This window comes from Schistocerca gregaria, chromosome 2 (assembly GCF_023897955.1).
Source record: "Schistocerca gregaria isolate iqSchGreg1 chromosome 2, iqSchGreg1.2, whole genome shotgun sequence".
Taxonomy (NCBI): domain Eukaryota; kingdom Metazoa; phylum Arthropoda; class Insecta; order Orthoptera; family Acrididae; genus Schistocerca; species Schistocerca gregaria.
Genome location: NC_064921.1, coordinates 638,138,618 through 638,162,525, shown reverse-complemented (window position 1 = coordinate 638,162,525; position 23,908 = coordinate 638,138,618). Strand labels below are relative to the sequence as shown.

Here is a 23,908-nt window from a genome sequence, read left to right as displayed (position 1 = left end):
TTATGCCAAATACAGTTTATTTTCAGGCTACCTTTGCGTTTCATTGCCGTAATAACGTTACCAGTGTACCGATTCGTTTCACTTTTGATGAGCCGAAAGATGTTGTCTCAAAGACATAACTAAAATATTGAAGCTTCTCAGTGGCATCTGAAAAATGCGATGCTACGCCAACTACTTCCTGGAAATCCGGCGGTACTGGCTGATTGCCTAGTTCCGATCAATCTTGCTGTTTGTGCTCAGTGAGGCACATACGACCAGGTAGCACAGATGGTGACTGATGGTCTGTACCACTGCCTGCATAGAAAAAAAAATAATGCTAAGAATGGTTCTAAGAGGTACTAAATTCAAGTGAAGTAATAAACACAACTCACAATGCAAAATGCGGTAATGAACTTTTCACTTTATAAACAATGGAGACACATACATACCTGAATCATCACTTGTATTTTCGTCTGGAGAGTATGAATTCTCTTTGTCAGAATCGTCAATTTCAGATCCTGCATCTCCATAAAGAATAGCTAAGATCTTGGCCTCCGTCAACTTGCTGCGGGCCATTTTCACGATTGTAAACACCTGTGAATGAACTGCAGATAACTTCGTCTTTGCAGTGTTCACAACTGCTCCTGTGATGAGACAGCCGATAAATGCTGGCCTCTTATGGAAGAAGAATTAACTACCTCCACATATAGTTGATGAAAGTGCTTCGGAGACCCACTAAGCGCGCTTACGGAGCCAAATAAAGGCTCGACCGTACGGTATACGGGCGCCGTCGCCAACGTCTGGGCAACCGTGCCCGTATGGCGTACAGGCACCGTGCTGTAAGTGTTGATTTGCGAACTTGCTCATTTTACATCTTTTATCACTCTCCTTGATGAGGTTTATGGAATATGACACGACACACAATGCTAAATATTTCTAAGTAGCTTAAATGATTAATGGTACGAAAAAGCCTCTGGTCGAACAATAAAATATGTGGAATGTCACTGTATTAAAATGGATTGCTACTTGCCACATAGAGGAGACATTGAGCAGCAGAGAGGCACATTTAAAAGTAGACTGTTTGATATTAAGTTATTTCACACATTCAGAGGACACACTACAGCATCCTACAGTCTATTTTCTAAATTATCCCTCTATGTGGAGAATAGCAGTCTAACCTAATTCATATTCTTAATGCCTTCAGTATTTCATCCAGAAAACATGAAGCTGTTTAAGTTAAGTAACTCTTTCTACAGCCATACTGAGATTCTGTTTGTATATCACACTTATTTAAGAAATCTTAGTGTAATTTTTTAGAAATTTCAAGTATTTTTGGAACTAATGTAAATAAACAGATCTGTAGCTTCCTGGCAGATTAAAACAGTATGCCAGACCAGGACTATACCTTTTGTGGGCAAGTGCTGTACAAACTGAGCTACCCAAGCACGAGTAACAACCTGCTCTCACATTCTTACTGCCACCAGTACCTGACCTCCTATCTCCGAAACTTCACGGAAGTTTTCCTGCATACCTTGCAGGACTATCGCTCCTGGAAAAAAGGGATAATGCAGAGACACGGCACAGCCACAGTATGGAGTTTGTTTCCAGAATGAATACTCAATCTGCAATGCTGTATGTGCTCATTTGAAACTTGCTGGAAGATTAAAACAGTGTGCAGAACCTGGGCTCATATGGTGTACACTTTGAAGTAGAGCTAAAATTGATTCTGAAAACTATCACCCATGTTGTGGATAAGCCATGTCTGTGCAATATCATTTCCTCCAATAAAGATAGTCCTGCAAGGTCTGCAGGAATACTTCAGTGAAATTAGTGGTCTAGGAGATGCGCTACTCATAGAAGTGAAGCTACTAGGATGGCTTGTTTTAAGTCATGCTTGTATAGCTCATTTGGTAGAGGACTTGGACATTGAAAGCAGAGGTCCATGAGTAAAGTCCTGATTCTGTACACAGTTTTATCTGCCAGGAAGTTTCAAATGAGCACACACTCTACTACAGAGTGAAAATTCATTCTTGAAATGTGTTTGCAGTTTGTCACCTTTTCATGGGTTACTTTTCTTCTTTTTAAGTGGTTTCACTGTTGCAGTTTTTAATCTGAAAAGATGCCAGTAGAGAAAGGCAAATTTACAAAATAATGTATGCTCATTTTTTATAACCAAACCTGGTATATTATTTTCTGCCACAGAGTATTTTGTTTTTATTAGCTTAATTGCAAGACTCCTTTATGTTTGGTGAATTGGAAAATATTGTGCCACATATTTGTTTTGTGTTCACTTTCCAGACAGCTTTCATTTTTGGTGACTCTCATTTTGTGGGCATTAGGCTGTGTCCATGGAATATTTCTGTCTCTAACATTTCATCTTCCAATCTGGAGATATCACCAGAGGTTGCAATGGCTCAGAAAACAGTTATAATCTGAAACATGGTCAGCAAGTAGAACTGTTTAAATTTGTTCGTACAATGGTCAGTTTGTGACATCGTCATACCACTGTCTAAGATTGTGGAGTTGTTCTGAATCCCCATGGTCCTTCTGTACAAATGAGCATGGTAAAAATGAGATCCTGATAAAACCGTAGTATCAAAGAAATGAATTTGGTAGTTTCCTGGTCCCAAGTCTATATCTGCTACTGCCAATTTATCCATGTTTCACAGATGACAATTGCTCATGTGTTTCGTAAGGCAGGCATTAATGCTTCTTTTTGAACAACCTATATATGCTTGACAGCATTTGCAGAGGAATTTTATATACTCCTGCTGTGGAAAGCTGTAAACATAAGTTCTTTGCAGTGTTAAAATATTGTGCACCTTTATTGTTTAAGCTTGTTTAAACACTGTGTCAATACTGTGTCTTCTAAGTAATTTGTTGATGCAATCTGTGACAGTTTTTTATGAATAGAAGAAAAACTTGCCATCTAATTGGTTCTTTTTCAGTAGAAGTTCCAGAAATTTTAGGGTGTAGTGCCCAATTTATCTCTTTGTCAAAATATCTGTATGTTCTGAAAACAATTCTTAAATGATCAAGATTGCCCTCCAGGTAATGTGGTTCACAGATTCTTTTAGCATATTCTACCAGTGTTTTTATCACTGCGCTTTACTGTTTGTGATGGTTATGGGATCTTAAGTGAAGGCATCTACCCTTATGAATGGGCAGTTTCTTCTTTGCTGCAACTGCACTAAGTGGGTTGCCATAGCTGCTTGCCACAGTAGGTGCACATAAATTCTCTTTCACTTGCAGTCCAGCATGCATAGGAACTAGAAGAATATGCATTAACACCAGTCTTTTGTTGGCTGAGCAACATGGATAAATTGGCAGTAGCAGATCAGGCCATGGGACCAGGGAATCACCAAATTCATTTTGCTGATACTTCGGTTTTATCAAGATCTAATGATTTCTCTGCCAGGACAAACTTACCATGGAAGTGTAAACAAAGAGAAAAAAACACAGAGAGAGAGAGAGAAGTGGGGGGGGGGGGGGGGGGGAGGATTTAAAATAGACAATTTGTGGACCTTAGTGCTAAATAAAACAAATAGTGCCAAGTGTGCTCCACTACAAGCTCAATAACACATGTTAGCGTAACTCCTCAATCTTAGGCAGTGGTCTGAATGATGTCACAAATGGAGCATGGAATGGATATGTATAAAAGTTTGGCTAGCTGAGCTTGATTGGGACTGTAAGTGCTCTAGCAAATTGGGAAACAAAATGTTATGCAGAAGAATATACCTGGGACAAAGCAGTACCTATAAAATGAAAATCACCAAAAACATAAATACTGGCTGCGAAAGCCAGCTTTCATTTCATTACATTTATTTCTACAAAATGTCATTTTCTAACAGTGTTGCAATTTTTACAACTTTTGTTTGTATTGCTGAACAGCTTTTAAAATATGTATCAAATTCGTGTTCCATTTTAAATTTTGAAAGAGGAATCATTCCTAAGCACATAATTTTCTTACGGTATGACATGCATTTGTTTCTTTAGTCCATTATAATAAGTGTAACTCAGAGAAGATAGAAGGCAGGCATGTAGCCTTCTCTTCTGGAATGCCACTAGTTGTACATCTCACTAACCCATTTTGAAGGATCAGCATCAACATTGTTATGTATCATCACACAGTCTTGTGTTCACGAACTTTTCCTCCCCATTCTGATTAAATACTGGCACTGAGAAGGTCTTCCTCCAACATTAACTGGCTACCCTGAATTCAAGCTCCGGTGTAGACTAGTGTGTTAGTGACTTTTAGTATCCTTAATGCTACACATGGTGGTATGTCTGTATATGCAAAAGCTCTGGGTCAAGAAAATTAACGTAAGAAGTTTTAGTGTGGCCTTGGATCCAGAATTGACTGCTTTGCGACTGCCAGATTTTAACTTAATTGTTGCTTCTGTGTACCATTCCCCAAATGAGAGTTTTGAAAATTTCATGAACAAATTGGAAAGCTGTCTCTGTCATCTAGTGCACCACAGAGCAGAAACTGCCGTATGTGGTGACTTCAGCATCCATATCAGGAAGGTAGTGACAGAGAGGGAGCTTTTATGAACTTAGTAAGCAGCTGTGCGCTATTTGTGGCAAGATATCTATAAAAGGAGATGTCTGTCGTGATACAGTTGTTACAAACCTAAATAGTTGGGACTACAAAGCAAGTATGGTTGACCTTATACTTGCAGATCACAGTAATCATGAAGCTATGGGCAAACTCAATAACTACTTACCAAATTCCCAGCTGGCATTCCAATTATGTCTTCAGAAGTAGGGTTATTACAAAGAAAAATTTAGATACTTTCAAAAGTTTTTTCTGCAGACTGGCATCAAATGTGTGAAGAATTTTCACCAAATAATGCAGTCAATTCCATGTTCCAGATTCTTAAAGCCATACTGGATGAAAATTTTCAACTAAAACCCAAGAGATATCCAATTGCCAAAACAAAATACGCACAGAAAACTGTCAAAGTAAAGAGCTGGTACACCTCTAGATTAGCTAAAATAAAAGGCATTGTACAACTACTAAATGATAAAGTCAAAGCCACCGATATATTGGCATCAACAACAGACTATACTGCAGTTATCTACAAAAAGGATGTAGAGAAAGAAAGTAGATAAAACAAAGAAGGAAAGCAATGCCAATTTTATTGAAGCAGCTAACAATCCTTGCAAGGCAGCATGGGATCTGATTAATAAACCCACCTGTGGTTCTAACTCTTGCAGTTCAGATGAATGTAATGAATATTGTATAAATATAGTACAACACACAGTATGTGAAATTACTGGCTTCAGAACAGATACTGCAGTTTCTGTGAAATTTGGAAATAAATGCAGTATGCTAATGTGGAAGAGTGTGTATCCAAAAGACATAATAATAATAGCAAAACACTACAGACCCTCAGGGAGCTCTGATATTTATGGTATTTCCTGTAATATATTAAACACTACTGTCTGCAAAATTGGTGAATCACTGTCAGTTGTAATAAATAATAATGCCTCCATGCTGGAAAATTTCCAGACTTCCTGAAAGCAGCACACACCGTACCAGTTTACAATAAAGGTAATCCACATTCGGAAGGGCAAGTCAACCACAACACCAGTACTTGACCTTTTCAGGGTTTTGAAGACAAGGAGTCTACGACCCCTGTTGTTTTTAATTTTTGTTAATGACACAGGTTACTATGAGCACACCTTGCAGTTTGCAAATGATACATGTTTGTTCTCAAAAGGGGGAGAATGCACTTCAAGCTGTTCAACTAGTAGAAGTCTTATTCAGTGAGGCCAAGGACTGATCTACCATGAAAAAAATGGAAATTAATGCCAAACCCCAGAGGTTGACACGCAGCCTAATTGATACTCTGAACATGTATGTTCCAAACTGTCACGGGCCCTACACCTCTTTAGGAAACTAAAAAGTTAACTGAATCATCTTTTGGTTCTTGGCAGAACAACATTAAACTAAGAAATGTTAACCACTCCGGTACCTGTTAACAGTATACTATGTAATGTTCCACAGTCCAGTCAGCTATGGGCTGTTACCATGGGGCCATTCTGTAGGCTGCAAGAATTCGCTTTCATTAGAAAAGAAAGCAATAAGGTTCACTACCTCAAGCAGAAAGACTGACCATTGGAAGAAAATATTTTCCAGATTAGGAGTTCTGACTGTTATCAACCAATATATTTGCAGCTGCCTTGTTCACACAAAGTCATATCATGAGACCTGCAGAAAGAGAAATGAAATTCACCAATACAGCACTCAAGGACAGTATAGACAGGCCAGGATGTTGATTAACTAAGATGCAGAACCCCTTCCTGATGGTGGCCCTAAAATTATTTAATGCTCTACCTAAGAATACTCAAGTCATTACCACTAAAACAATTTACGTCTAAAATTTTGTGTGTACTAAAATAGCAACCCATGTACAGTACAGAAGAATACTTCTCTGGTGATAGAACAGTGTCTACCTAAGCTGCAACTTGGTGCCAATGAAAACATCAGCAACTCTGCTGCCGAAATAGCGGCAACTCTTCTGCTTTACTACATGATTGTCTTATTATTGTAATGTATAATCTAATCTAGTTCTTAAATATATGTTTTATTGTTCTCACTTTAGTATCACAGTTTAAATTGCCCTTTTTTTATTAATTTTAATGTGGTAAAATTAATGTAAAACTGACAATGTCTGTTCAGCCATGGCTAATGAATGACAAGGAACTGGAAGTAATGTAAAATTCTTGGCATAATGTACAAACATGAATGTACCATATATAAATGAGGGTTTTACAGGCTTGCTTAAATGACAGTGCATAAAGCAAAAACAAGGAACAACAAATAAAATGAAGTCACCGCTGTAGCACATTAATAATGAATTTAATGAACAAAATACAATTAAAGCTTTCAGCCATTTCTAAGAGCTATTTTTGTGATTCCCAGTATAAGTCTGTAAATTCACAAATAAGTTGTTACTGATTACAAGGCTTTCAATTAAATTTGTCAGTCATAAATGCAAATGAAACATAAATACAAAACAAAATGTAATTTTCCATAACAGTATGAATTAAATCCTTGAAATAAAGTATTATGTCAATTTTCAGCTTAACTAATATAATATGGAACAAAACATAATTAATGCAAGCTTACATATTGAAAATTACAATTCATATGAAATCACTGTTTTAAATGAAATAAAATTATCATTTTGATAATTTATATAAATTGGAAGAAATAAGTAAAAGCTAAAAATGAATTTGTGGTTTACTACAATGAAGAATACTGTGATTACTTTTCCCAACATTGGTTTTACTACTTTGCTTGCTTAATGAGAGTACATCAACAACAGTTGCCTTATACAGTAATGTGATTTTTGGTAACTATCAAGTCACCTAACAAAAGTTGAAATATTTTAATTTTAGTTTCATATGACAACACAATCATTTGAGTTTTCCGTACATACATCTGTAAAGTAAATCTGTAGCTTATAGTTCCACATGTACTTTACTCAGCAAACATATTTCACTTCATGCACACTTCATCATATGTTATACTCTTAGTGTCTCACTACTGTTTATTGTTGCATTTTTGTAGTGCCATACAATAACATACACATTATTGCAGTTTCATTGACTCTAACGCTATATGTTGTATACCAGGATACCCTGTACTAGATTATTAAATTCTATCAAAAAAGAAGCCAGAAAAATTACTCTTCTGACTCAACAGCCAACAATATCATATGTTCATCAAAAAATATAACTATTCTATCTGTTACAGTGTATCAGTCAGTATACTTTCAATTGATTCTTCTCATCAAATCCAGCTGAATGTCCTGCATTGCGCACAATAAAGCTGGAACCATCATAATGCATGCGCCTTTCACCACGTCTTACAAAAAGGTGTGATGTCTGTCCCATAGAAGCAGTGCAGTGTACAAAAGGTGTTGATAATGATGCGTTGCCATTAGAAGGTGAAGTACGAAGTTGATATTTATTGTTATTACATGCAACTCTGGAAGAAATAGTTAATTTGTCACATTAAGTCATTTAAGTAAATTATCACAATGTATTAAAGAAGCAGCAATGTTTGAGACAGAAGAGGTATATGAGCATTAACAATCTATGGCAACAGAAACAACTGGATTAGAGAATACAAACACAAAACTGCAAAGTTAAAACTTAATTTATTCTCTAGAATTTTGAATTACTACAAGATCCTTTTTTTGCCATAAAAATAAAAGTTTTACGTGTCCAAATAATTTTAATCAAAGTGGAAATAAATGTCTCACTACTCAGTCCTTCACCTTATCTGTTTCTGAATAAGTGTTTATACTGATTGCTACATCCCTCTAGCACCTGTTCCTCTTCTGTGTTGTTCCTCTTCCATTATCATGATAAAGGACTTACGAAAACTAAATTGACAAGGAGAATGAAGGCTGGGCAGTACTTACTTTCTGGAGGTTAAATTCCAAGTCCTGTCATATAAACATTTAAAAGTAGAAAAAACTTCAGTCTGGCCTAGCTTTCATGACTGGAGGTCCTTTCTTAGGGAGGAAAGAAGGTTCAGCTGGTGAAGACTGAGAAAGGGGACAGGTGCAGTTCACTCAGACCCCAGGTTGAGGGGAGGCTACCTGTTGTGAGGATGAGAGAAGGCTAAAGCTCAACAGATGAGTTCCTCTCAACCAGAGGTTTGCATGACCTGCACCCTGTCCCCTTTCCCAATATTTATCAACTGGTCCACCTGCACTTCCTCAGGAAAGAAATACAGTTGTGAGAGCTAACCCTTGATGTAGAACTTGCTAAGATTATGATTACATTTATTTACATGTGTGTTCAGTCTGTAAACTAAGCAAGCTGTGAAGGAAAGTAAGTAGTAATTTGGAATGAGAATTAAAGTTCAGGGAGAAGAAATAAATCTTTGTGGTTTGCCAATGACATTGTAATTCTGTCAGAGGAAGCAAAGGACTTGGAAGTGCAGTTGAATGGAAGGGACAGTGTCCTGTATGGAGGATATTAGATGAACATTAACAAAAACAAAATAAGAGTAAAGGAATGTAGCCAAATTAAACCATATAATGATGAGGGAATTAACTTAGAAATAAGGCCGTAATAGTAGTAGATGAGTTTTGATAATTTGACAGTAAAATAACTTATGATGGCTGAAGTAGATGGGATATAAAATGTAGAATGGTAATGGCAAGAAACGTATTTCTGAAGAAGAGTGTTGTGTTGACATTGGATATAAAATTAAGTGTTAGGAAGTCTTTTCTGAAGCTATTTGTCTGGATTGTAGTCTTGTATGGATATGAAATGTAGACAATAAGTAGTTAAGGCCAGGAGACAGTAGAAGCTTTTGAAATGTCCCACAGAAGAATGCTAATGATTAGATGGGTAAATCACATAACTAATAAGAAGGTACTGAATGTAATGGGGCAAAAATGAGATTTGTAGCATAACTCCACTAAAACTTTGGATTGGTTAACAGAACATATTCTGAGATGTCAAGAAATCATCAATTTAATACTGAAAGGAACCAAGAGAGGACTACAGTGAGCAGTTGTTCAGAATTGAAGAGGCTTGCACAGAATAGAGAAGCATGAAGAGCTGCATCAAACTAGTCTTGGAACTAAAGACCACAACAAGAGCTCAACAGATTTACTAATTATGGTTATTGTGTTCATACATCATTATTGTAAAACAGTTTCATTACAGAAAGCTGAAAGTTTTTGCATAGTTTTTTTCCTTCTATTTTTAAATTGTCATTGGCAGTATTGGAAATTTAATTTTGTTAGAAATTATAAAAGATAGAGATTCAATTAGTTGCTTCTTTTTAACGTTTATTTTGTGTCTATATTGTTCTGTTTGTTTATATTACATTGGAAAATAAGTAGATACTACTTGTGTTTAAAATATTACTAAACAAACTAGTTTCACATATTAAGATCAAAGCAACAGATATGACTTGTAGGAGGACTGCTTGAAACATGACACAGAGCCAAACTAGCCAGAAAAGCAGCAAAGAAGGTGGATGTAGATGTTAAGATTTATAACAAGACATCCCTCACACAAAGTCATCAAAGTAAAAATTAGCTGGGAAAAGTGCTGTATATCACAAACGATATATTTTCTGGCCTGAAAGAGACCTGGATATCCCACTGGAATACATGATGATGAATTTCCTGCTGGAGTTACCACCTGCACAGTTACATCCATGAAAGTTAAGTCAGCTAATCACTGAAGCTTAAATACGCCATGGTTGCCTGTTGTAAACTCTCTTCCTGTACAACAGCTGCTTAATTTATTGCCCATTAGTACTTGACTTGTTGCTGAGTTACAGTTATCATACTTGAGCCGCCTCCAGTGGTTTATACAAAGATTTGCAGTTTTCTCAGACCTCAGTTGGACTTAAGTTTTCAAATTAATATGTTTCTCATGAATTCAACTATGTCAACAGTGTTCTTTATTGTCTGAATGTGTGGTGGTTTTTTTGGGCAGGGGGGGGGGGGGCTGTTGTCTTATGCTTCTTTGAACTGTAAATATATAAATAGTATTGTGACACAGACAAAACAGTGGCCTAGCCTGCTATGTTTAAAGTTAATTTTTTTAAAAAACCTGTTGAGTTTGCTAAATGTTTAATTTGGCCTACCATCCTCGTCTCTCATTCTTAGAATTAAAAACAATATGTGAACAATTGAAAAGAAAACTGATGTTTTTCCAGGAAAGTTAAATTCAATTTTTTATCTCTTCTGGTTGCCCAATAATATGTGGTTAAAAGAAAAGAAAAAATACAGCATCATCAACCATGCACTCAGCAGAATAGCAGGGACTTATCTGTTTTACTGTAGGATCACACTGTGACACATTTCCATTACTAGACCTCCAGAACTCTGTATAGAAAAACCAAATCTTCAGTGCAATTCCAGTTTCCCACTTATTTTGAGTTAATCCCTTGCTTTATTTTGTTATGGTTCCTTTGTGAATTAATGATAAAGCATCAATGTTGCTCATTCTCTGAACTGTTACCTTTAGTGCAAGCATGGCGTATGTGTATACTAGCTTATCTGGTTCAATGTTGTGGCTGTCTAGTAGCCACTTAACAAGAGCTCACTGGCTCCTAGCAATTTGTACAGGAAAATTTGTTACAGGAATGGATGCGACAAGGTTGGAATAGTCACTATCTTGGCATCATAGAAGGCTGGAGGTTAAAGATGCCTCTACAGACACAGAAGTATGGCCCATTACCAATAATGTCACATACTTTCCTTCATTACACATATTAATATTTGCTTCTCAGTATACATTCTTGTGAACAAGAATTAACCTTCACCCAGTAGTCTTCAGAACACAAATGTTGGCTATTACATTCCATTGATTCTCCCTACTCTAGTCTTACATTTTGCATTAACTTATGACTTACTGTTCTTCCCTTTATAGAATATTTGGTGTTTTTTTTTTTCTTTCAAGAAATTTGCACCCCAGATCTCCACAGAATCATCTGAGACTCTGGTTTAAAACTTCCACTGGGCTCCAAACCAGGGGACCGCGATCGGTCCTGGGAGCAATACTACAAACAGTTAGCTCAGATTCCATCCCGCGAGTGAGGCTTTCTACCTTCACCAACTCCACCAACCGCCTGTATGAACAGAGGATGACCTCCGAACCCAGACGGCAGGAGTCATTGGTGCCTCCAACAAGCAGACAGAGTGAACACTGACCTTCTTCCCCAACCTTTCCGCTATTTCCCTGCTTTCCTTAGATCCCTGCGTGTAGAATTGTTGTTGTTTTTTTTTTTTTTTTTTTTTTTTTTTTTTTTGCCAGATGCCAGCAGCCTGACGCTTAGCCTCGAGGAGAGATTTCAGGACATCTAAGTTCTTGATGAAACAATCCTGGGATTTTGCTTCCAGATTACTGAACGCAGTTCCAGATGTAACAGTAAGAAGCAATTTTATCTTCTGCCAGTTTTCAGAAATAGGAATGGCTGGGTCCCAGGGATCCACCTCTTTTCATATTTCATCACCAAATACTTCTACTGTGGCAGTGTATCTTGTTTGGCAAGGATTGATTTTTGTTTTGCAAGGTGTTCTGGCACAGTGAAACTTTTTAGTCATGAAGCGCACTTTTGTCACTGCTAGTGCATGATGTGTGTTAGTCTGCGCTAAGGAAAGAACGTGTATGAAGAAAGTAATGCAGAGCTTTCCTTTTAGTTAAAATAAGACCTAATTGGTGCTAACGTTTTGGGTGGGGGTGCATCCAGGAAACCTTGTGGTTCAATTTGCCTTCAACATATGTATTGGTGACTCACATCTGATACTTTGCACAGAATTCAAGCAACCATAGACCATTTTCATTCATCTTGCTCACTCCATGTTTGCCTAGGAAGTCAGACCAAGTGTCAAAATCAGTACCAATACAAGCATTGAAATCACCAAGAATGCTAAGACAGTCCCCAGAGTGCACTCTCTGTACCACATAGCTGAGTTGTTCATAAAATTGATCCTTGGCATCTGCAGCTGAGATAAGTGTTGGTGCATATACAGATGTCAGCATCAGTGGTCCACTATTTGTTGTGAAACACAGAGTCATAATGCATTCTGAGATCCCAACTGGATTTTTGGTACAACACAGCAAGTCACTGCAGACAGCAAAACCGATTCCATGCTGTCTGGGGCTAGCAACATCTTTGCCCTTCCAGAAAAAAGTAGTTTTTTCCCATATTGAGCCTTCTCCTGGGAGCCTGGTTTCCTGCAGTGCTGCTATAGCAATATTGAGTCTGACTAGCTCTAAGTTGATAGCAGCCATTTTACGTAGCTCTTGTGAGCCTCCAGTGCTGTCCGGGAGGCCTTGCAGCATAGTGTGGATGTTCCATGTACCAATGCTTAATGAAATATCTACATTTTATTTTATTTTTATTTTTTATTTTTGTAGCAGTGGGTGTCAATAGTATGGTGATGACTTCTAGCAGTGCTAGTGTTCTATATACCCAATGGAATAATCAGCAATAGGACGGGCCAGTACCTAACTGACTGAGGGCTGCCCAGCTTGAAGTTGGTGGTGATTGACCAGTGGACCTATGATGGGCCCTCCCACTGTCAATAGCAACCCCTGGCGCCCACTCCTATGCCAATTAGAGCAAGCTTATGATCAAGAACTGCCACTATCCATGTTGTTGGTCACAGTTTTTAGGTGATGGTGAGTTTGCCCACTACTTGTGCCACCCCCTCAGCCTAGCTGACTGGTTCCACAGAAGGAAAAATACATGATGTGCGGAGTCAGGTTGGCTGCAGGCAATTGCCACTCATTTCCAGTTGGACTATACTTGCACTTAATGGAAGTGCCAATTCTGGATTTCAATTTGGAATTATCCCTCTCCTATACAACATACACAGAAGCAACTTATTCAAAAATACATAGTTATGGAAAGCTGAGCCCTGATTGTAGAGAACCATTATTTCAAAATAAATATTGAGTCCAGGAAGTATCATTTTCTTTTTTAAGTAGTGACAACAAAAATGTCATTTTGATTAACTTTTACATGTAATGATGATATTTACCTGACCAGACCATCTCGTGTCTGAGATATTCGAATTCCATTAATAATCCAGTTTTGTGTGAGATCATCTGTCATCCAATATTGACCATTTTGCAAAACTGAAATTACTTCTTGTGAACAGCTTGGCCCATAACGTGATCCTGTATAAAATACTGACACAGAAAAGTCCTGAGTCATTTGCAAGAAGTTATCAGCTGTACTTCTTGTACCACCAGAATCCACTAGATAAACTAGAGCACATTTTTCTGATGTGAAGCTGACTCCCTTGTACCACATCTTAGCGTACCTGCAAAGAAAGGGGAATGTTCATTATCAGCGATATTCCTCTCAAATGCTTGAACAGTCAACAGGCCATGATATCTGTGAGAACAACATGTAAGATTATGCTTTATGCTGAACTGTTCATAAACTATCAGTACCACACCAACCAACAGAATGCACAAGTGTCTTGTACTTTCTGCTTCTCTACTAAGAAAGTCAAGATGAGGGAGGGGGTACATGATATCACACCACAAATACATGGAGACATGGGATGGTACTGAGAACTCCTTTTGATAAATAAACTGCTCTTGTACCCTCAGATATGAAAGACAGCTTAAAATCCACAAGCTTTTGCTTAAGTTGTTCTCAACCAGTAAGAGTGCATAAAGGGCAGGTGTCTAGCTCTGTTCATTGCTAGAACATTTTTGTTGGTTTCTTAAGTTGTTTTTCTATTGCTGGAGACAATATTTTATGACAATACAACAAATATACAAAAGAAAACAGGAGAAAAAAATTGAAAAATACATCCAACTGGCTGAGGAAGTCAAGGATATGTGGCATCAGGATAAAGTTGACATTATACCAATTATACTATCAACTACAGGAGTCATACCACACAATATCCACCAGTACATCAATGCAATACAGCAACATCCAAACTTATATATAAAACTACAGAAATCCATAATTATTGATACATGTTCAATTACCCAAAAGTTCCTAAATGCAATATAACATATACTGTACAGTTACAAGGAAGTCACGCTTGATCAAGGTCCGCGTCACTTTCCACTTTTGACCAGACATAACGTCTGAGATAAGAAATAATAATAACACTATTCAAAGCCCCATCATGTCCTCTAGGTAGCCATCAATATGAAGTGAAGTACTGTATTCAGTAATAAATGACTCCCTGCCTTGGATTTGATGTGATCGGGCACCTGCTGTCTTCAGCAGGTTGTCAGTTTTGCCACTTATTTTCCTCAAGAGCTTTTTATTTCTATGAATCCATTCATTAATATACACAGATTTTCTATTCAAGTAAGCCACATGATCAGGCTTATATATATATATATATATATATATATATATATATATATAGAAAGAAAGAAAAGAAAAAAAACCACATATAAATTTCTTCAATGTGCATTGTATGACACTGCACACCTAACAGTTTGCTTATGTCATACTCTTTGGAAACAGAAGGCAAAATCTTATTTTCTCATTCATGCTATGGTCTTGTGGGGCAAGAAGTCAACGCCAGTGGTAACATATACTTGTTATATGGGGGGAGTGCTTATCTTCTTGAGAGTGTCTATGGAATGATATCTACTTTTGATTGTCTAGGTAAATAATAATTAGCCCACCTAACTGTTGCATCTATTCAGGACATCTTTAGTCTTTGTTGTGACTTCTGTTTTCATAAGACTTGGTTTTATTTAGTTTCATTCTCAATTAAGAAAATTGGCTTCCTTAAAATAAAAAATAAATATTAGGGATATGTTACCTGCTTGCAGGTTCTAAAAAATAGTGCACTGTAGCATTCAAAAAAGTTCATGGTATTATGTGGTTAGGTTTTTCCAGGGGTGTAGTAACCTGTATTTTAATGTTTTTAACTGTTTCTAACTATAAATGTTTTTAAAAAAGAAATTCATAATGACTCTAATATGTAAAGCTAATCCCACTTTTTTGTCATAAATAGCATAAGTCTGGTCCAAGATTAGCACTAGTTCCACCTAGCACGCACAATTTGTGATACCCACCCATCAGAACTGTTTATGATAGAGCCAGTCATCCTGCAGACATCTATTTAAGGATCTAGGGATCCTCACAGTAACCTCACAGTATATATATTCCCTTATGAAATTTGTTGATAATAATCCAACCCAATTCAAAAGTAATAGCAGTGTGCATACCTATAACACCAGGAGAAAGGATGATCTTCACTATGCAGGGTTAAATCTGATTTTGGCACAGAAAGGGCTAAATTTTGCTGCCACAAAAGTCTTTGGGCACCTACCAAACAGCATCAAAAGCCTGACAGATAGCCAACCAACATTTAAAAATAAATTAAAAGAATTTCTAGATGACAACTCCTTCTACTCATTGGCTGAATTTTTAGATATAAACTAAGTAAAAAAAAAAAATAAATAAATAAATAAAAACTTAATCATTTGTGTCATGCAATATTTTGTGTAATGTAATTTCTTGTACAGACATCTTTTATTAACCTGACACGTTCCACATCATTACGAAGTGTCGTATTCATGATCTATGGAACAAGTATTAATCTAATCTAATCTTTATCCAGTTAGCTCTCACTTACAGGTGCGGTGTGTTCCCAGTTGTTTCATAGTAGACAACTCCTTTTAGCACACTTTGGTTTACTCGTGATGATAAATGGTGGAAACTGCTTTGTAGCATTTACTTTTCTGTGCCATGACTAAAAAAATTAAGAAACTTGTGAGAACTCAGCTGTCATTGATATATGGCGTTGATGAGAAACTGGTTGTGACTTTTTAATAAAACGTATTTTAACAGCAGTGCAGAAGATTTTATTTACTTTTTGATAGAATCACAGAGAATTTCATGAATTTGTCCTTCCTATCTGAGTCAGGTCCATTACATATACAGGAACTTTACACTATTATTGGGCAATAGTATCCTATGACTACAATATTAATAAGTCACAGTTCAAATCATCAACTTATTCAAATACTTGGATGTAACAATTTGTAGAGATATGAAATGAAATGGTAACATACACTCCTGGAAATTGAAATAAGAACACACACTCCTGGAAATTGAAATAAGAACACCGTGAATTCATTGTCCCAGGAAGGGGAAACTTTATTGACACATTCCTGGGGTCAGATACATCACATGATCACACTGACAGAACCACAGGCACATAGACACAGGCAACAGAGCATGCACAATGTCGGCACTAGTACAGTGTATATCCACCTTTCGCAGCAATGCAGGTTGCTATTCTCCCATGGAGACGATCATAAAGATGCTGGATGTAGTCCTGTGGAACGGCTTGCCATGCCATTTCCACCTGGCGCCTCAGTTGGACCAGCGTTCGTGCTGAACGTTCAGACCGCATGAGACGACGCTTCATCCAGTCCCAAACATGCTCAATGGGGGACAGATCCGGAGATCTTGCTGGCCAGGGTAGTTGACTTACACCTTCTAGAGCACGTTGGGTGGCACGGGATACATGCGGACGTGCATTGTCCTGTTGGAACAGCAAGTTCCCTTGCCGGTCTAGGAATGGTAGAACGATGGGTTCGATGACGGTTTGGATGTACCGTGCACTATTCAGTGTCCCCTCGACAACCACCAGAGGTGTACGGCCAGCGCAGGAGATCGCTCCCCACACCATGATGCCGGGTGTTGGCCCTGTGTGCCTCGGTCGTATGCAGTCCTGATTGTGGCGCTCACCTGCACGGTGCCAAACACGCATACGACCATCATTGGCACCAAGGCAGAAGCGACTCTCATCGCTGAAGACGACACATCTCCATTCGTCCCTCCATTCACGCCTGTCGCGACACCACTGGAGGCGGGCTACACGATGTTGGGGCGTGAGCGGAAGACGGCCTAACGGTGTGCGGGACCGTAGCCTAGCTTCATGGAGACGGTTGCGAATGGTCCTTGCCGATACCCCAGGAGCAACAGTGTCCCTAATTTGCTGGGAAGTGGCGGTGCGGTCCCCTGCGGCACTGCGTAGGATCCTACGGTCCTGGCGTGCATCCGTGCGTCGCTTCGGTCCGGTCCCAGGTCGACGGGCACGTGCACCTTCCGCCGACCACTGGCGACAACATCGATGTACTGTGGAGACCTCACGCCCCACGTGTTGAGCAATTCGGCGGTACGTCCACCCGGCCTCCCGCATGCCCACTATACGCCCTCGCTCAAAGTCCATCAACTGCACATACGGTTCACGTCCACGCTGTCGCGGCATGCTACCAGTGTTAAAGACTGCGATGGAGCTCCGTATGCCACGGCAAACTGGCTGACACTGACGGCGGCGGTGCACAAATGCTGCGCAGCTAACGCCATACGACGGCCACCACGGCGGTTCCTGGTGTGTCCTCTGTGCCGTGCGTGTGATCATTGCTTGTACAGCCCTCTCACAGTGTCCGGAGCAATTATGGTGGGTCTGACACACCGGTGTCAATGCGTTCTTTTTTCCATTTCCAGGAGTGTAGATTCAGTCAAAGGCAAAGCCGGTGGCACACTTTGGTTCATTGACAGAATACTATGGAAATGCAATCGGTCTGCAAATGAGAGTGCACTCTATTTACTCCTATACTAATAAAAAGCTGTAAAACTGCCATGTCTATCTCTTTGAACACATCACTCTCCAAAATTACTGGTCTAATTTTCTTGGGATTTTCACAGGCTACTGGAGTGTAGCTTGTGGCAACACATAGGCTTTATATCATCAAAAGATATAACAAAAAAAAGATTTCATAATTTATAGTTCTATCCAAAATTGTGTGTCCAGCTTAGAAGCAAGGATATTTATCACAGTGTAGAACACCAAAGAACCAATAGATAGCACTGTCAGTTTTGTAATACACCAAAGAACCAACAGAGAGTGTCATAGTTGTATTGAAATCGTTTTTCTGTTGGGTATGCAATGGATGGCCAGCAATGCACTTGGTAAATCAGAGTGGATGTACATCTCTGTACATCAAAATATAATCACATTTTTGGCATAAGATGCTGTAAAATTGTAATCTAGAATAATTTCTCTACTGTAATCCAGTCTCTAGAATAATTCTGGGTCTCATAAACATTCATACTGGTAATCAGTTCTAGCCCTGGATAAAGATGAACTTGATTCACATGAAATACCAGATGATGTTTCTTCATAACTATCTCAAATGTCTTTCTCTCACAAGAGCAATTTGTAAATACCATTGGCATGTGTTAGTGACTAACCGGATGAAATACTGATGATTTTGGACCAAACAGAACTAGGTTCAAGAATAGCAGCTTGCCAGCCACCCTATGGAGACTGGTAATGATCCTAATCTTGTGAGCACCTGTGGCCAGCTTGATCGCTTCATGACTGACAGCATAAGACATGCGTGCCTTGGTGAGCAGTATGTGGTCTCTTCAAAAAATTCTGGAACATAAGTAATTTTGCACCTTTCACATCTATCGATGGCGCTTATGTCAAGAATGTCAAAGAAATTGTGCATGCCAATTGAAGACTGACAGACCAAGAGATTGCATAAAATGTAACATTTCAGTTGTATCATCTCATGAAACCCTGACACAGCATCTTGGAGTGCATTGTATTGCCACCGTGGCTCATGAGTCAAGACCAGGAAGACCTTCGCCTCATAGTCTGCAAAGAGTTTTTAGATTGCACAAATGAGAAAAAGTTGTTCCTTTACAGAATCTCAGCTGGTGATAAGACCAAGGTTCAATCTTGACAATGGGTTGGGAAAGGTCCTCTAAGACCATAAAAGGCTCGTCAGGTCAAGTTAAATGTCAAAACCATGCTCATAGTTTTCTTTGACTTTAAAGGATTAGTTCATGATGAATTTGTGCCACAGAGACAAACTGTTAATGAATGGTACTATCGGGAAGTGTGGCAACACCTGTGAGAAAATGTGAGAAGGAAATGGCCTGAAATGTAGCAAGACAATTCATGACTCTTGCATCACGATAACACACCACACATTTATCTCTGTGGTCACCTCTGGATTTCAGCAGCTTGAATTCTGGTTTGCAGTGATGGTCACTTTGATAAAGTTTTCTGACATATCTCCATTGAACCAAACATCTTAAAAATTGAAGCAAATTGGAGATAGCCCAAAGGATCAAGTTTTTATTCCCCATGTAAACATATTATTTACAAAAGACCTCATTTATTTTATAATTCATCGTAAGCATTTGCTCTTCCAGTCATTGTTACTTGTGCATTTCACGAAATGTAGAATTTATGAACTATATGTTGTTGTTGTTGTGGTCTTCAGTCCTGAGACTGGTTTGATGCAGCTCTCCATGCTACTCTGTCCTGTGCAAGCTTCATCATCTCCCAGTACTTACTGCAACCTACATCCTTCCGAATCTGCTTAGTGTAGTCATCTCTTGGTCTCCCTCTACGATTTTTACCCTCCACGCTGCCCTCCATTGCTAAATTTGTGATCCCTTGATGCCTCAAAACATGTCCTAGCAACTGGTCCCTTCTTTTTGTCAAGTTGTGCCACAAACTCCTCTTCTCCCCAATTCTATTCAATACCTCCTCATTAGTTATGTGATGTACCCATCTAATCTTCAGCATTCTTCTCTAGCACCAAATTTCGAAAGCTTCCATTCTCTTCTTGTCCAAACTATTTATCATCCATGTTTCACTTCCATACATGGCTACACTCCATACAAATACTTTCAGAAACGACTTCCTGACACTTAAATCTATACTCGATGTTAACAAATTCCTCTTCTTCAGAAACGCTTTCCTTGCCAGTGCCAGTCTACATTTTATATCCTCTCTACTTCGACCATCATCAGTTATTTTACTCCCTAAATAGCAAAACTCCTTTACTACTTTAAGTGTTTCATTTCCTAATCTAATTCCCTCAGCATCACCAGATTTAATTTGACTACATTCCATTATCCTCGTTTTGCTTTTGTTGATGTTCCTCTTATATCCTCCTTTCAAGACACTGTTCATTCCGTTCAGCTGCTCTTCCAAGTCCTTTGCTGTCTCTGACAGAATTACAATGTCACCAGCGAACCTCAAAGTTTTTATTTCTTCTCCATGAATTTTAATACCTACTCCGAATTTTTCTTTTGTTACCTTTACTGCTTGCTCAATATACAGATTGAATAATATTGGGGAGAGACTACAACCCTGCCTCACTCCCTTCCCAACCACTGCTTCCCTTTCATGCCCCTCGACTCTTGTAACTGCCATCTGGTTTCTGTACAAATTATAAATAGCTTTTCGCTCCCTGTATTTTACCCCTGCCACCTTCAGAATTTGAAAGAGAGTATTCCAGTCAACATTGTCAAAAGCTTTCTCTAAGTCTACAAATGCTAGAAACATAGGTTTGCCTTTTCTTAATCTTTCTTCTAAGATAAGTCGTAAGGTTAGTATTGCCTCACGTGTTCCAACATTTCTGCGGAATCCAAACTGATCTTCCCCAAGGTACGCTTCTACCAGTTTTTCCATTCGTCTGTAAATAATTTGCGTTAGAATTTTGCAGCTGTGACTTATTAAACTGATAGTTCGGTAATTTTCACAGCTGACAACACCTGCTTTCTTTGGGATTGGAATTATTATATTCCTCTTGAAGTCTGAGGGTATTTCGCCTGTCTCATACATCTTGCTCACCAGATGGTAGAGTTTTGTCATGACTGGCTCTCCCAAGGCTGTCAGTAGTTCCAATGGAATGTTGTCTACTCCAGGGGCCTTGTTTCAACTCAGGTCTTTCAGTGCTCTGTCAAACTCTTCACGCAGTATCGTATCTCCCATTTTATCTTCATCTACATCCTCTTCCATTTCCATAATATTGTCCTCAAGTACATCGCCCTTGTATAGACCCTCTATATACTCCTTCCACCTTTCTGCTTTCCCTTCTTTGGTTAGAACTGGGTTTCCATCTGAGCTCTTAATATTCATACAAGTGGTCCTCTTTTCTCCAAAGGTCTCTTTAAACTTCCTGTAGGCAGTATCTATCTTACCCCTAGTGAGATAAGCCTCTACATCCTTACATTTGTCCTCTAGCCGTCCCTGCTTAGCCATTTTGCACTTCCTGTCGATCTCATTTTTGAGACGTTTGTATTCCTTTTTGCCTGCTTCATTTACTGCATTTTTATACTTTCTCCATCAGCAATTAAATTCAATATTTCTTCTGTTACCCAAGGATTTCTATTAGCCCTCGTCTTTTTACCTACTAGATCTTCTGCTGCCTTCACTACTTCATCCCTCAGAGCTACCCATTCTTCTTCTACTGTATTTTTTTCCTCCATTCCTGTCAATTGTTCCCTTATGCTCTCCCTGAAACTCTCTACAACCTCTGGTTTAGTCAGTTTATCCAGATCCCATCTCCTTAAATTCCCACCTTTTTGTAGTTTCTTCAGTTTTAATCCACAGTTCATAACCTATAGATTGTGGTCAGAGTCCACATCTGCCCCTGTAAATGTCTTACAATTTAAAACCTGGTTCCTAAATCTCTGTCTTACCATTATATAATCTATCTGATACCTATATATACTACAAAAATCAAAATTACACTGGCAGAAAATATTTACTAACAAGAATGGTGCTAACATTTGTGACCACCACCTAAATTCACATTAATATGGCAAGAAAAGTTCTGGCAGACTGTAAATAATTTAGGAGTAAAAGAGCTCACTCACTGAAGAGAAGAAGCATTGAGAAATAAGAATGAAAATTTGCTAACTGTTGGAAAAATCCTTTAGTGAACTGGAGAAAAGAACATGTACACAAACAGAGGCAGTTATAATTGAAGTGTAGCTACTCTTGGTGGTACAGTGTGTGCTGTAATTATCATATGGCAGGGAAACTTGGTAGATATGTTAAGGTGGAACCATTTTATGCTGGGAAAGAAAATAAATTTGAATTTTGACCACCAGGTGTAAATCGGGCACTGTACAGCATCTCTTTGATGTCTCTGTTGCTCATATTGAACAAATTGTTTAGGTGGCAGTTAACCATTAACTGCCATGATCTACATTTGGGGATTTGTCATTTTAACAGAAATTTTTATATCTGTAATTATGTTGGTAGCAATTATTACTACCTTGAATTGTTGTCTAGACCTCTGTGAAGCTTGTGCACTGATTGTTAGGCAGATGATGTTAAATAAGCGAACAGTACAGGTGTATTTGCGTGAATAAGTAAAGTTTCTCAGCATTACAAGTGTTGAACATTTTAAAAAGTGCATAAATTATATTGTTTTGTACTTAACTGTCAGTACCTGTGTACCGTCATTTTCTGTAATTGTTTTAGAAAATGCTTATTGATTGTTTATTTCCAAGGTTTATTTTATTTTCTCATGAGGTCTCTGAATTTTGATCCCCGTTTGGGGCTCCTGGCTGGTTCCACCTAATATAACACTATGTTTTAGAACTCCCCAGGCACAAAGGGTCACTATGAAGCACTTTCTCTCATTTAAAGTCTTCTGATATTGAGTGTGAAGTGAATGAGACCACTGACACTGTTGAACTTCCTCCAGATCCCATAGATAAGATATCTGACTGCAACAGTATCAATGAAACTATATTGGAGATACTCTTCCAGCTGATGTGCCACATATCTTGGGCCTTCAAGGACTGTTAGGACAGTGTTTGTTTGTTTGTTTGTTTTAGTGCTACTCAAGGAAGTTCCATATATAATTTGAATGAATCTTTTATTGGAATGATGTGGAATGAGTCAGTTTACAGAATGTATGTACATGATTAGTGTTAACATTAATGAACACACACTTTTTACAGGCAACCAGTTTTTAAACCGAAATTCATCCACAGAATAGAAGGAATTGTCCAGGAGAAATGATTTTAGGTTAGATCTAAATCTGCTTTGCTACCTGTCAGATATTTTATGTTATTTGGTAAATGATTAAAGATTTTTGTTGCTGCATATTGAACTTCTTTCTGGCGGACCACTGATAGCTCTATTAATGTGTACTAAAAGTCATTTTTCCTTCTAGTTTTATAAATATGGACTTCACTGTTCTTCTCAAATTATGAAAGATTGACAAATTTCATTGGTGAATATATGTATTGTGATGGCACAGTTAAAATTCCTAACTCCTTGAAGAGTTACCTACATGTCTCTTGATGAATCTCAGTTTGACATATGCTTTTCCTATAGTTTGTTTTATACAGTCAGTCCAGTTTAGGTCATGTTGGATGGTGACTCCTAGGTATTTTACAGTAGTTACTATTTCCAGTGAACTGTCATCAATACTGTAATCAAACAATAGTCAATTTAGTGCAAATGTTAGATTTATTTACACTCAGTTTCAACTCTCAGTCCCCTCATCAGATTTTGATCATCTGCTTTGCCTTCCTGCAGTTTGCTACAGTCTTCTGGCATTGCAACCTACCCACAAACAATAGCAATATCTGTGA

At 38.3% G+C, this 23,908-nt stretch overlaps 1 protein-coding gene across 2 annotated transcripts in view; it reads right to left on the bottom strand.

Moving 5' to 3' along the window:
* Positions 1-6,553: 6,553 nt before the first annotated feature.
* LOC126334677 (uncharacterized) overlaps positions 6,554-23,908 on the bottom strand; it is a 108,081-nt gene continuing 90,726 nt past the window's right edge. Inside the window, exons 5-6 of one of the 2 annotated variants that reach the window (XM_049997149.1) lie at positions 13,521-13,805; positions 6,554-7,981 (exon numbers count right to left, since the gene is read on the bottom strand). In XM_049997149.1, the coding sequence (XP_049853106.1) occupies positions 7,756-7,981; positions 13,521-13,805 (511 nt within the window). In that variant the 3' untranslated portion in view covers positions 6,554-7,755. The remainder of the gene's footprint in view (positions 7,982-13,520; positions 13,806-23,908) is intronic. The other variant, XM_049997150.1, reaches the window with a different exon arrangement.